Source organism: Rattus rattus, chromosome 4, assembly GCF_011064425.1.
Source record: "Rattus rattus isolate New Zealand chromosome 4, Rrattus_CSIRO_v1, whole genome shotgun sequence".
Classification (NCBI taxonomy): domain Eukaryota; kingdom Metazoa; phylum Chordata; class Mammalia; order Rodentia; family Muridae; genus Rattus; species Rattus rattus.
Genome location: NC_046157.1, coordinates 112,426,714 through 112,440,346, shown reverse-complemented (window position 1 = coordinate 112,440,346; position 13,633 = coordinate 112,426,714). Strand labels below are relative to the sequence as shown.

Sequence of the window (13,633 nt, the reverse complement as noted above, 5' to 3'; positions counted from 1 at the left end):
TCCAGAGGACAGCCTTTTGTAGGGGCATGACATGGTGATTCTGTTGATTGTTGAACATTTTTTGGGGGATTAATTTATTTTTAAATAATGAGCAAAACTGATATTTTTAAGTCATTAAAGTCTTTAAATCTTAGATGCTTCTTTCCCTCCCTGGTTTTGGGGATGGAACACAGGGCCTTGGACAATGTAGGCAAAGTAATAAATCTGACTACTGAGTCACATATCCTCACCAATCACAGATACATACATTTTATTTTACTTTTCTTGCATTAGGGCTGGACTTGGATATAAAACATTTTAGGGAGTGATTTGCATGTATTTTCATGTGAGAAATGAAAAGAAACTTGTCACAAGAAGAAGGACAGGCAGGTACTGTTAGGCAAGACTGCCTGGAAGATGTAATCTTGTTAAGCAGTAAACCTGAATCCAGTCACAACCTCTGGATGTAAAAGCAGAGGTTACAAGAGATGTGTCAGGCAATCCAAGGGAACAGGGTCAGAGAGCCATTATAGTAAAGTGTTCTGATTTATCCTGGGGATAAATGAAAAGGCAAAAGAAAAAGAGGCTGAAAAAAGTCAGTGCATGGATCTTGTTTGGATCTTGAAAGACAGGGACATGAGAGAACCAGATGTGTGTGTGTGTATCTATATCTATATCTATATCTGTATCTATATCTGTATCCGTATCTATCTCTATCTCTATCTCTATCTCTATCTATATCTATCTATATATCTATATATATCGACTAGACATTTATGTGGAAGAAATGTGGATTTTAAAACCATCCTGCATTATAAAACAAAAGATACAGAAGGCCACTCAGAACAGACAGATCACGTGGGTAGGTCAGTGTGAAGCGAGAACCTTCATATTGCTTACCCAGGCTAAGACGCGCACCAGCTGCTGCCCTTCAAGTCTTCTGTGTGCTCTGTCAAAGCCACTGTTGTCCTCCAAAAGGAGCCACATGGCCATTTCCTGCCAGAATCACCTCTTATAACTCTGTTTTTATACTGTTTTATGGTCTAAGAACTTACCATGTAGACCAGACTGGCCTTGAACTCACAGAGATCTGCCTGCTTCTGCCTCCTGATTGCTAAGATTAAAGGCATGTGCCACTGTTTTTAAGTTGGATAATTTGTTTTCTTGATGTCCAGTTTCTTTTAGTTCTCATATATTCTAGATTCTACTCTCTGTCAGGTTATATACTTGGTAAAGACTTTGCCAGTTCTGTAGGCTGCCACTTTGCTCTCAGTTAAGGCTTTCTCTCTGTTACTACGTGTGAACCAAGATGTGAGCTTACAGCTGATCCTGCCACTACACCTTTGCTTCGCCATCACGGGCTCTCAGCCCAGTTAGACTCTTTTATAAATTGCCTTGGTTGTGGTGTTTTGTCCCAGAAATAAAAAAGTAATTAATTCACTGGCCTTGAACTTGGTTGGTGTATAGCTGCTGCTGACTTGAACTCTGTGCCTCCTAATCCTGAGTGCTGGATGGACAGGTGTGTTCCATCACACTTGCACTTCAGAGCCTTTCCAGACCGAGGCTGACACTAACAGACCTCTACAGTGCTGACTGTTTACTTCCTCCCCCACCCCCTACCTCAGCACCCAGCATTCTGCTGTCTATCTCTGTGACTGTACCCGTAGTAGGTGCTGCCCATGAGTGCATTCTTACAATGTTTGTCCTTTCCGTCTGTTTCCTGTAGCATAATTGCTAATGTTCATGCATGTGTAGCAAGTCTTAGGTTTTCGATTTTAGTTTTGGCTGAATACCCCTCCACGTCTGTGTATGTCACACTTTCTTTCTTCTTTCCCTAGCTGGCATTGGGTTGTTCTGTCGTTTATCAGTAGCCCTGCTGTAGAGAGCTGGCACCTGTGTCTGCTCGACTTTCTGCTTTCACTTCCTTTGCTTTTGTATGTCAGTGTGGGAGTCGCGGACCTATGGTGATTGTGCTTAACCTTTATTGGCAGTGTTGGGGATTGAACCCAGGACTTAGCCTATGCTAAGGAGTACTCTATGGTTGAACTCCATCCGTAGGCCCCTGTATAAATATTATAACGAGCCACAACCTGCTTTGCATAGTGACTGCTCCATTTTTACTTTCCACCCACAGAGTACAAAGGTTCTAGTTTCTCTACGTCTTCCTCATTTTTGAATCTCGGACACTAAGGGTGAGATGTGTGGTCACATCTTAGTTCTTCTATTTCTTTCCCTCTTTTCCTTTCTTCTCTGTCTTTTTAAACATAGGTTTGCTTATGCAGCCCAAACCATCCTAGAACGGTAGATGTCGTGCCTCAGCCACCCTGTTGACGGTATAACAGGCCCCTACCACCATGTCTGCTGTCTAATCTTTGCTGTGGATGTCTGCTCTTCTTCTGGTCATACACAAGAAATTGTTGTGAAATGTGATGGGTTTGCATTTTTCCCTTTAGTATATTAAATATAATCCTTCCTTTTCCTCCTCCTCTCTCCCCTCCCTCCCCCTCCTCCCTCCTCCTCCCTCCTCCTCTCTCTCTCTCTCCCTCTCTCTCTCTCTCTCTCTTTCTTCTCTGACAGAACCTAGTTGTGGTTCATTCTAGGCAAGTGCTCTAGCTGGCCTTTATCCCCAGCCTTCTTCATTTTCATTTTGAGACAGAATTTCACTTAGCTGCTCTCCCAGGCTAGCCTTGAACTTGTTATCCTCCTGCCTCAACCACTCAAGAAGCTGGGATTATAGATCTGGCGATAGGTTGCATTAAGAAACAAAATTTTTAAACATGTATGTGTTCGTGTTGCAGTGTGCATGTGTGTGCGGGTGGCTGTGGAGGCCCCAGAAAGTATCATATGCCCCTGAGCAGGACAGGCAGCTGTGAGGCAGCCGCCTGATATGGGTGCTGGGAACTCTTGACCAGTGACCCATCTTCCTAAGCCCAAAGATCGCATTTTTTCTCTTTACTCGGGCTGTATATTTATGACTGTAGCAGTGTGCTTTACTGTATAGTAAATATTCGTCTCTTCCAGAGGGCGGGCTCTTTAGGTTTCAGTCATTCGAGTTAAAGACGGGCTTCACGCTTCATTTCATAGCCACGCCCAGCTGTCCGGGAGCCACGTGCGGTGGGTGGCTATGAAGCTGTGAACTTGGGCAGTTGATGCGATGGTTCCTGTGCCTAAAGTAATCTCCCTTAGGTGGAGCTTGTGTGTGCAGATGCCATGCTGCTCCTTTTTATTCTTTTAATCGTTGGCTTAGTCTGGGCTTTGAATTGGAGACTTTTTTTTGCTCTTGTATTTTGTGTGTGTGTGTGTGTGTGTGTGTGTGTGTGTGTGTGTGTGTGTGTGTGTGTGTGTGTGTGTGTGTGAATCTCTGAAGAAGATATCAGGTGTCTCCCTTAATCACTCTTATCTTCTATATAGAAGTAGAGAGTCTTACTGACCTTGGAGCAACCCCTAGCTGCCAATAGTCCTGGGGGGTGGGGGTGAGGCCTTACAGCTCTTCCTTTGTCCATGATGAAGTCTGAAGGACCCTGAAGGACCTAATCTTGTGTAGACCGTGTGTGGACAGCCACAGCCATCATGAGTTTGAAAGGAAAAAAAGGTATCTTTTTCTTCACATTTCCCCATCTTCTGGCTCTTACAGTCTTTCTACCCCTCTACTTCACTGCTCTCCGACCCTTGGAGGAGGTGGTCGTAGCTGTCCCATCAGGGCGGAGTCCTTGACGTCACCTGTATTTGGCACTAGTGGGTTTCTGTGGAAACTGCTACTCACCACAGTCAGAAGCATCTCCAGCGATGGTGTGGGGATACACTAATCTGTGGGTATAAACATGGATGACTATTTAGAAAGTAGTCTGATGCCACACAGTTGTAATCATAGGTTGCCTTCTAGGATTCTCCCCCAAACCCCAATATGCTGTTGACCAGAATTACAGAACCAGACACAAGCTATCTTAGTCTTTGGAGTGGCCTCAGGTCCCATCATTGAGAAAGTGGTTGGTCACTGCTGTGAGATCCATGCCACAGGGAGGCACATCTTGTCCCGCAGGTCATTATTGTAGCAAAAAATTCACATCTGAGTAAGACTGTTGACAGTTTTCTTTCTCAGCAGCTGCACAGCATGTTCTAGCAGTAGGAAGGCTGCTAGCCTGTAGGGAGAAAGGGTCTAATAAGCTCCAGTTTGATTGTTTGTCCTGTGGTCAAAATGTGTGGTATCTTTAGAAATAGAATTTTTTTTTAATTTTAAATTATGTTTGCATACATGCATGTGTCTGTAGGTATGTGCACATGAGCACAGGTTTACACAGCTGTCAGGTCCTCCTGGAGCTGGAGTTACAGGTGGTTGTGAGCTGTTTGATGTAGGCCTTAGGAATTGAACTCGAGACCTCTGCAAGAGCAGTATGTCCTGAGCACGGGGTCTGGTGGTGCCAAGCTCACTGGCAGTAGCTTATATTGTTTTGAGGGAAGGGCTCTTGGGCTTCTCTGGTCAATAATTCATAAGGAAATAGTCCACACCCAGCACTGGGACATTTGATAATGACCCAAGACTTCTGGTAGAAGCACCATCCATTAACGAAGGGTACCTTCATTCGTTCAGACTGTTTAAAAAGAATACCGTTTTTAAATAAGCTCATATGATCGTAGGTTTCCATATGCTTCTTCTATATTTCCTTAGTTTTGGTACCCACTCTCCTTCCATCCTCCTTTCCCCCTTTTCTTGCCCACCCTCCTGTTTAGATCTCTCTATCCCCACAGTTTAACCCCACCCCTTCATCTCTGCTTTGTCCTACTCTCTCCCATCCGGCATTCTCAACAGTCAGTGTCAAACACAGAACAATTGACATAGAAAATTTTATTATGTATTTATCTGTAATTGATTTAGTGTGTGTGTTTGTGAAGACAGCTTGCAGCAGTCGGTTGACCCCCTCTACCATGTGGATCCTGGGGATGGAACTTAGGTGGTTAGTTGATATTTTAAGGGGCTAAAGAGATAGTTTAGTGGTAAAATGCCTTGATATCTGGTATGGTGGCATACACTTGTAAACCCAGGGCTAGGAGGTAGGGGGACAAACAGGGAGATCCCTGAAGTTCATCTATTCATCTTAGCTGAATTGGTGAACTCCAGGTTCAGTGAAGGAACCTGTCTCAAACAATAAACTTGAATTAATCTAGAAAAGATAGTCCATGTTAACTTCTGACCTCAACATACATATACACACATGTACATGTATACAGACACACACACACACACACATACACACACACACACACACACACACACACACACACACACACACACACACACACTCTCCCTGACATTTTGAGCCAAGGGTATTTTGAAGGTACAACCTGGATTCCTAGATGTGTTTTGATAAGTCTGAGGTAAGATAGAAATGTAACCTTCTCTTGTGGAATTATAACACTAGAACTGACCTGGGGTGGAATGGGAGGAACTGAATAACAATCAGAGCTCTGGCTTGGCCTGCTCTTACCACCTTGGCCCATGTGAGTGTTCAGCAGATGATAGTTTCTGCTTTATTGATAGTGAATTATCATTTAACCACATGTTCATTACAACATACATTTCTGTCTTGTCTTTGAGTAGAATATGTATTTGTCTTCCTGACAGATAGCAGTCGATGAGCCTCCACCAGAAGGATGCAAGTCATTTCTCTCAGTGCATGGAAAGCAGACTTGTGATCTGGACACTCTTGAGAGCCTTCTGCAGACTGCACCTGACAGGTCGGTGTATTCTTCATTTACGTGGGCTGCATGCCTTGTGCCTTATTCTGTCACGTGTACTCTGAGTTGAGTTTTGTTTTGGTTGCTTCTTTGTGTGTTTGTTTCAGATATTCTTACTTAGTAGTTCTACCCTAGAACTAGAACAGACCAGGCTGGCATCAAAACTCACGAATATTGGCCTGCCTTTCCTCTGGGGTGCTGGGATAAAAGGCGTATGTCTCTATTGATGCCTGGCTAACTTTTGTCTGTCTGTCTGTTGAGAAAAGGTATTGATTTGTAGTCCAGGCTGGTCTTGAACTCAGTCTTCCTGCCTCAGCCTCCCAAGTGCTAGGTTCGTGAACATGTGGAACATGCCTGGTCCTCAGTTTCTACCTAACCGTCGGTGTATGTATTAGAGAATAGCTACTAGCTAATGTGAGCATCGCCTCATTACTTAACGTAGTCTTATAAAATGGTGCAAATTAGCTTGTTCCCTCATGTTTCAAAATTAGAAGCAATTGATATTCCTGTTTATTGGACAATGATTTCTTTTCTGAGAGATTTTTATAGGCTTTGATGTTGGCTTATCAAAGAATAATACTGTCTGTACAAAAACCCAGTACCTGAAGTAGCAGAGACTAATGATGACAATCTTTTAGGATATTATTACCAGCAGCGACAGTATTTAGAAGCTAATTGCAAACTGATTTGAATAATGGAAGTACATTTTCTTTGTGTGAGGAGGCCGAGGTCTCCTGCAGCAGGCACTTAGCACAAGTATGCATTTGCTGGCTGGCTGGAGCAGCAGCTCTCTGGACCGGCTCTAAGGCCATGTGATGATGGCCTGCTCTACCAGAAACATTGATGGGAGTTTTGGTTGTGTAAGTCTTGTGTAATGACACTGTCAGACCAGTAACAAATCCTCTGCTCAACACATGGCACTGGTATCTCTTACTCGAATGACTACAGTAAAGTCACTGTATGTTCAGGCAGCTCAGCGTCGGGTGTGGTGGATATTTGAGAGTGCTGGTATGGTAGGGTAGAGATGCTTTCTTGGGTAAAGCGTAATTGAGGACGTTGTTGGTCTTTTAAAACTGGGTTGAGTTTGTTAGAGAGACTATGCAGATCTGTGTAGAGTGCTGTCTCCTCTTCTGAGGGTGGAGCTACTTTTAATAGTCTGAAGGCACCAGATCCCATTACAAATGGTTGGGAGCCACCATGTGATTGCTGGGAATTGAACTCAGGACTTCCGGAAGAACAGTCAGTGCTCTTAGTCACTGAGCCATCTCTCCAGTCCTACCATGCCCACAGTGGGCTAGGCCTCCTCCCATCAATCATTAGTTAAGGAAATAGTCTTCAGACTCATCCACAGGACAGTGGGATGGGGGCATTTTCTCAGTTGAGGTTCCCTTTTCCGGTTAGCTCTAGTTTCTGTCATGTTGACAAAAAACTGGAGCAGCTTGGTTTCGCTAGATGTCCATCACAATAGAGCAAGAATGCTGGCTGGAACAGGAAGCTGAGTGGTCACGTCTCATCGTCACATCCAGAGCAGAGAGAGTAAGAACTGGGATGTGTTAGGGCTATAAACTCCAGAAGCCTGTCCCCAATGGTGCTCTCCATGTTCCAAAGTTTCATAGCCTCCCTCCAAACCGCGCCACCAGCTGGGGACCGAGTATTCAACAGCAGACTGTGGGGGACATTGTCCATTCAGACCACCACAGTAGGTCATATTTTAAGAACTTTAATGTCTTGATGCCAGTCTTAGGAAGTGTGGTGGTTTTTAATTTTTTGTTTGTATTTTGAGAAGCTTAAAAAAATTAAGGGGTGGTGGTGGCACACTCCTTAAATCTCAGTATTTAGGAGGCAGAGGCCAGCTGATCTCAAGTTCGAGGCCAGCTTGGTCTCCAGAGTGAGTTCTAGAACAGCCAGCGCACACAAAGAAACCCTGTATTGGAAAACAAAAAAACAGAAAACAAAACAAAACAAAACAAATTCATTATAGGAAGATCATGGCAAACATGGCAGAGAGGGAGACTTGCTGTAGCTCACAAGTTATTTGTTCAGAATTTTATCAGGCTGGAGAGATGGCTCAGAGGTTAAGAGCACTGTCTGCTCTCCCAGAGGTCCTGAGTTCAATTCCCAGCAACCACATGGTGGCTCACAACCATCTATAATCAGGTCTGGTGCCCTCTTCTGGCCTGCAGGTGCATACATGCTGGCAGAAAGCTGAATGATGTATACATAATAAATAAATAAATGTTTAAAAAAAAAAGAATTTTATCTGCTGCTCCAATTATTTGGCCCCATATTCTGAGATAAAGTAAGAGTCCGCACCGCAGAAAAATATTTACTGCTGTGGGGTTCGGTATGCATCCTGGCTTCTCTTCCTCTCTTTTTAAAGAACTGACAGTATTTAATTTAACTTGGCATTTATATTTAATATTCATGTAATAAACTTTTTTTTGTGGTCACGAGTGAGTAAAGCTCATATGACAGTGTTCTAAATGCAAACTGTGTAAGCTGTGATGCCCACACGAAGATAAAGTCTCTACTGTTTTTAAAGTTGTTGTCAAGAGTGTCCTGGTTTTTGTTTAAATTTTTTTTAATTGAATGTTTATTTCCAGACCTAAACCTTTATTGTTCAAAGGAGATCACAGATATCCCTCATCAAATCCTGAAAGTCCAGTGGTCATTTTTTATTCTGAGATTGGCCATGAAGAATTTTCTAATATTCACCACCAACTTATATCAAAAAGCAATGAAGGAAAAATTAATTATGTGTTCAGACATTATATATCTGTAAGTATTGACTTATTTTATAATTTCTTGAATATTAATTTGTTTAAAGTGACCTTAGAAGATTCTTTTCCTATTTAAAAATAATTTAATTTGAAATTCTTTTTTTTGATAAGTTCAATATATTTATCAGATCTCTCTCTCTCTCTCTGCACTGTATTTTTCTGTCTTTTTCACTCTTCTCCCCCCATCTTACTCCCTCTCCCTCTAATTTTTTTTTTTTTTTTTTGAGACACAGGGTCTTACCGTGCTGCCCTGGTTAGCCTCAAACTCACTATGTAGATCAGATTGATCTCAAAGTCATAGAGATCCACCTGTTTCCCAAAGCAGGGTCAAAGGTGTATATTACCACACATGACATTTTTAAATTAATTAATGTTCTTACTTTCTCTTTTTAAAAGAGTTCATATGCCCAGTGTGTATGCCTGTATGCGTGTGTTCACGCATGTGTGCGTGCGTGAGTGAGCGCCACGTGTGTGTGGAGGTCTGAAGTCGATGTGTAATAGCTGCCTGATTGCTCACCACTCATTTTCCTCCATCCACCGAGGCACTCTCTCAGTTGAGCTGACGGAGCTACGTCCAGCTAGCCCAATTGCTCAGGGGTTTCCTTGTTCCCGCCTTCTGTGGGTCAGAATTACAAGCAAGCAGCCACTGCAGTCTGGTGCTAGGGATCTGAGCGTTGGTCTCCTGCTTGGTGGCAAGGGCTTTACCTGCTAAGTCTCTTCCTCGGTCTGCATCAGGTTCTTACTTGTACATGGGTGGTCCTTCCTTGCTTGCCTTTCCAAGAAATGTCAAACAGTTATTCTTAAAAAGTGGGGTAATTTTTTGGATTTTAATATTAGCTGCATACAGTTAAGTATGATGGCTGATGCTTATAATCTCAACACTTGGAAGGCCGAAGCAGGAGGGTTACTGTGAATTCAAGGCCATCCAAAACTACATACCAAGCAAGATCCTATGTCATTTTTTATCAAAAACTAAAAATTGTGTAAACTTTTGTACATTAAACTTTGAGGTAGTCTTCCAACTGTACGTGACCCTTAGGGTATTGAGCGTTGAACCTGAGTCCTAATATATCCTGGTAAGCACTTATCCTATGGAGCTGTATTCGCTAGGGTCTCCCCTAGGGGACCTGTTTTGAAACATGGTCTTGTTGTATTATCTAAGAGGCTTTAGAACTCCTTCAGAAAAACTTTGAACTTGCAGTCTTCCTGCCTCAGCCTCCCTACTAGCTGTTATCACAGATCCAACTCACCAGGCCTAACTAGAACTGATCATTGAAATCTCCGTGTGCATTTGAGCTTTTGTGTTTGTGAGGTATACATGGGCAGCTGTGTTCTCTTCTGGGGTCTGTCCTCACTGTCCACATTTTCTTTGTGAGATCTTTTTTTCTTTCTTTAAAGTGTCTTGACAGAGAATCTTGACTCTTGATTGAAATGGCGTGCTCTTCACCAGCAGAGGAGCAGCACACTGGGGCAGGAAATGCACTTTGGATTCTAATGCAGTCACGACTGTGTCTGTTCCACTTGCTGTCTTTCACAGGTGGCGTTAAAAGTTTTAAAAGAATGGGGGCAAAAGAAATGGAAAGGGGAGAGAGGTCACCTAAGTTCCAAGAAAGCAGGGCCTTTATGTAAATGTGTTGGGGGTGGGGAGCAAATTAAAACATTTGCCTCAAGTCTCACAGTGCAGTGTCTGACAGAAAAGACTAATCAGTACTCTATCTTACAAGTCCCTCTTCTTACTCCACACATTCTGTTCACACATTAGGAAGGTGTTAGCTTTCTCTCTATCCTTTTGAGAGTATGAAACGCTATAGGAAGGGGTCCTTCTTTAGTCATAGCTGACCCAGTAAGTTTGAGTTAGGCCCCTCGTATAAGAAAGTAATTCTTCCATCTCTTTCATTGTCATGGCCTTCCTGAGGGTCCTTTGGCCAGAGACTGACCTGGTTGGAGAGTGCTAGAGAGTGCTTCATGACCAGGAAGAATTTTTTCCTCAGCAGGCTTTCATTATTACTTTAACACCCATACCCCAAGAGGTATGATCGAAGGTCAGAGCCCCAGACACTTTTGACCTTTCTAGTCTGGCAGGAATGAGGCTGCCAGGGATGCCAAGGGTGGCTTTCAGCCAGGAGAGAAACTAGTTGTTTGCATTGAGGATTTTCCCCCTAAATTATGCAGCCAGTTCTGTCTCCTGTTCTTATCATCCCTTTGCTCTGAAGAGGTAACTCCAACTGCCATTGAGGGATTGGGGCGAAGACCAATCTGGTGTCTTACAGCTGAATTTGGAGTGTCAGATGTCACGGGACCCTCCTCCAGGAACCTGTCTAAAAAACCTTAACTCTTAGATATAGAGAGGAAAGGGCTGCTGTCTGGAAAGATGTGAGGGAGGAGATGTTAGCCTAGGCAGGGAGAAGCCAGACATGTCCAAACCAAAGTCCATTAGGAATCTCTTGATGGGCTCATAGAAGTATCCATCTGCTGGGTCCTCATTGTTCTTATCACGGCCTCCATGGCTGACTGGACAACCATGAAACCAAGATCTATTTTCATGCACTTTGAAAGTGGTTGGATAGACTACAAATGGTGCGAAGTCCCTCTCAGACGGCTTCCAGAGAGGGACAGAGAGAAGAGATTTAACTATCCTTTTTTAAAAAATTTTTTAAGGTTAAAAGAATACTGAGCCTGCCTCTTTTGGATAGGCATTGAAGTGTTTAATTGAGGGCTAGAGAGATGGTTCAGTGGTTAAGAGTACTAGCTGCTCTTCCAGAGGTCCTGAGTTCAGTTCCCAGTAACCACATGATGACTATCTCTAGTGCGATGTGGAGCCCTCTTCTGGCCTGCAGGTGTACATGCAGGCAAACACTGTATACTTAATAAATACATCTTTAAAACAATCAAACAAAAAAGAAGGTCTAGTTCTCGGGTCACTTGTGCTTGAGGGAAACCTTGGTTCCTTCTTTGCCAGTTCATCTGTGTGAGCATAAGCCAGAGGCCGGCTTGACCTTGGCTTTGCTTGGAAGCAGTGGTGAAATCCTTTATACTGACTGTCTTTGTAGAGTGTATGCTGGGTAGACTTCACTGGATGGTGTCTCTGGTCTCCCACAGTCCCCTGGGAGTTAGTTGCTAGTTGATCTTGGAGGGCAAGATCTCCCCTTAAGTCTGTCTGGCCACAGTAGTATAGCTTCCAAGTGTGGTTATTAAATATCCAGAGGATTAGCTGCACCTTTTAACTACTTGTTAGTAGTTCAGAAACCAGGTCTGTCCAAATAACTGTTGATGAGACACTCTTCTTAATGTGATTGCTAAACATTGACCTTACTCTTTTCAGTATCTTTTTATTTGGTGGAAGGGGAGGGTTTCTAAAAGGGTGGATTAAAGCAGAATTAATATAAAATTAAACTTATATCATTGAGTATTTAAATTATGGAAGTTATGTGTCATAGTTTAGTAATGGTAGTTGGTGAGTATGTGCTAAGAGAATAAAAATTCCAAATGAAAATTAGATCGAGTAGAGACAGATATATTTATCAGCCCCCACCCCCCCTTTTTTGTCCTTTTATATTTTTGAGACCAGTTTCAATATAGTCTAGGCTGGTCTAGAACTCCAGATTCGTCTGTGTCTGTCCCCCGCCCCTGTATGTTAGAATTAAAGCTGTGTGCTGCTACATCTGGTCAAAGTCCAGTTTTTCATTGCTCCTTTCCCACTGACATACCCAGACCTCGGATTTTGACCAGGTTCACAGGGATTAATTCCCCCTGTGGAGTAAGCAAGCCTTGTGAGTGCATGTCTGAGAAAGCAGTTGATTACCCCAGAATAGTCATGCTGCTTAGTATAGCACCAGTGGGGATGTCTTACCTCGGAGTCAGTGGTGTAGCGTGTAGGCTCCAGCGCCAGCTAAAGAGCATTGGTGTCCTTTCTTTCTTGTGGACTTTATAGCACCTTCCAGCATTGTGAGATCTAGCCAGCTGTGAGGAAGCTTACTGGGCAGTTCCAGAACTAATTTCTCTATGTCCCGCAATGTGTCTGGTGTCTTTAGCAATCAGGTCTTACCCCTAGTAGGGGACCAAGAGCAGTGGCAGTCGCTTGTACTGTTGTGGGGATCTCTGAGGCCACCCTCACAAATAACTCACAGAGAGTGTCCCACGTTTGGCGCAGGGGTTTTATTTAATATCTTTTGGAGTAGCACTGTCCATCTGTGCAGGGTACCTCTGTTCTAAAGACACAGGATTTTTAATCATGTATTTTTAGTTACTTTACAGAGTAGTAGGTTTCCATGAGGCTTTTCACAAATCTTTAGTTTTGTTTCTACCTTGAAATTCTTATTCCCAGAGTTGTGACAAGATTAAGATATAAAGGAGTCTAGGATTTCCTGTTGTGGTAAATATTAAAAATACCGGTTTCTTTTTATCTCGTGCTATTGCCAGCACCACAGGCCACATGGCATCTGTGCAATACCTTCATCTCAGCGGCGGCTGGTTCCAGCCTGTCCCTGCCTCATGCTGGCCCCCTGGTACTCTTACCTGGGTGGTCACTCCCTGGCGTTAGTTCCGGCACCAGAGCACCATATAGAACTAACATTAATCTATCTCAGCGACTCCACGCTGTTCCCAAGTTCTCTCTGACACAGGTGATCTGTGAGCCATTGCAGGGTGGCTCCTTGCCATGCTAGTCCCTAGAGTTAGTTCCTGCACCAGAGGGCCGTATGGAACTAACCGTAATTTATCTCTGGTTAGTATCTCTCCTGGCAGCTCTCTGCTAGTCTCAAACTCTGCCCACACTCCAACAAGCCCGAAAAATTCAAAACTCTAGAAATTTGTAATTTAACAATGACTTTATCTCAGATTTACTTAAATTTTACACAAAACGTCCACACCATAACTCATAGCCAAATGATAAAGATATAAACCTCCCACCTAGATTAGATAAATTGACTGTAGAAATCCATCCCTTAAGAAATATACATAACTACCTAGGGCCATTTAAGACTGCCCAGGACTGGGTCGTCCTCCATCTCTATCTTGATTCTTCTCTTTTTCTCTTCTCTATAAAAACTCCATCCCTATCCCACATTCTACTGTCCAATCACGGGCCTTGACCTAACCTGTGCTAGCCCTCATCTATATATAGACATCAGTCTACAATTTCC

General features: G+C 43.3%; 1 protein-coding gene across 1 annotated transcript in view; it reads left to right on the top strand.

Annotated features, from left to right (window-relative positions):
* Uggt1 (UDP-glucose glycoprotein glucosyltransferase 1) overlaps positions 1–13,633 on the top strand; it is a 110,425-nt gene that overhangs the window by 16,246 nt on the left and 80,546 nt on the right. The window contains exons 5-6 of the mRNA XM_032900915.1: positions 5,600–5,712; positions 8,316–8,490. Of these exons, the coding sequence (XP_032756806.1) occupies positions 5,600–5,712; positions 8,316–8,490 (288 nt within the window). The remainder of the gene's footprint in view (positions 1–5,599; positions 5,713–8,315; positions 8,491–13,633) is intronic.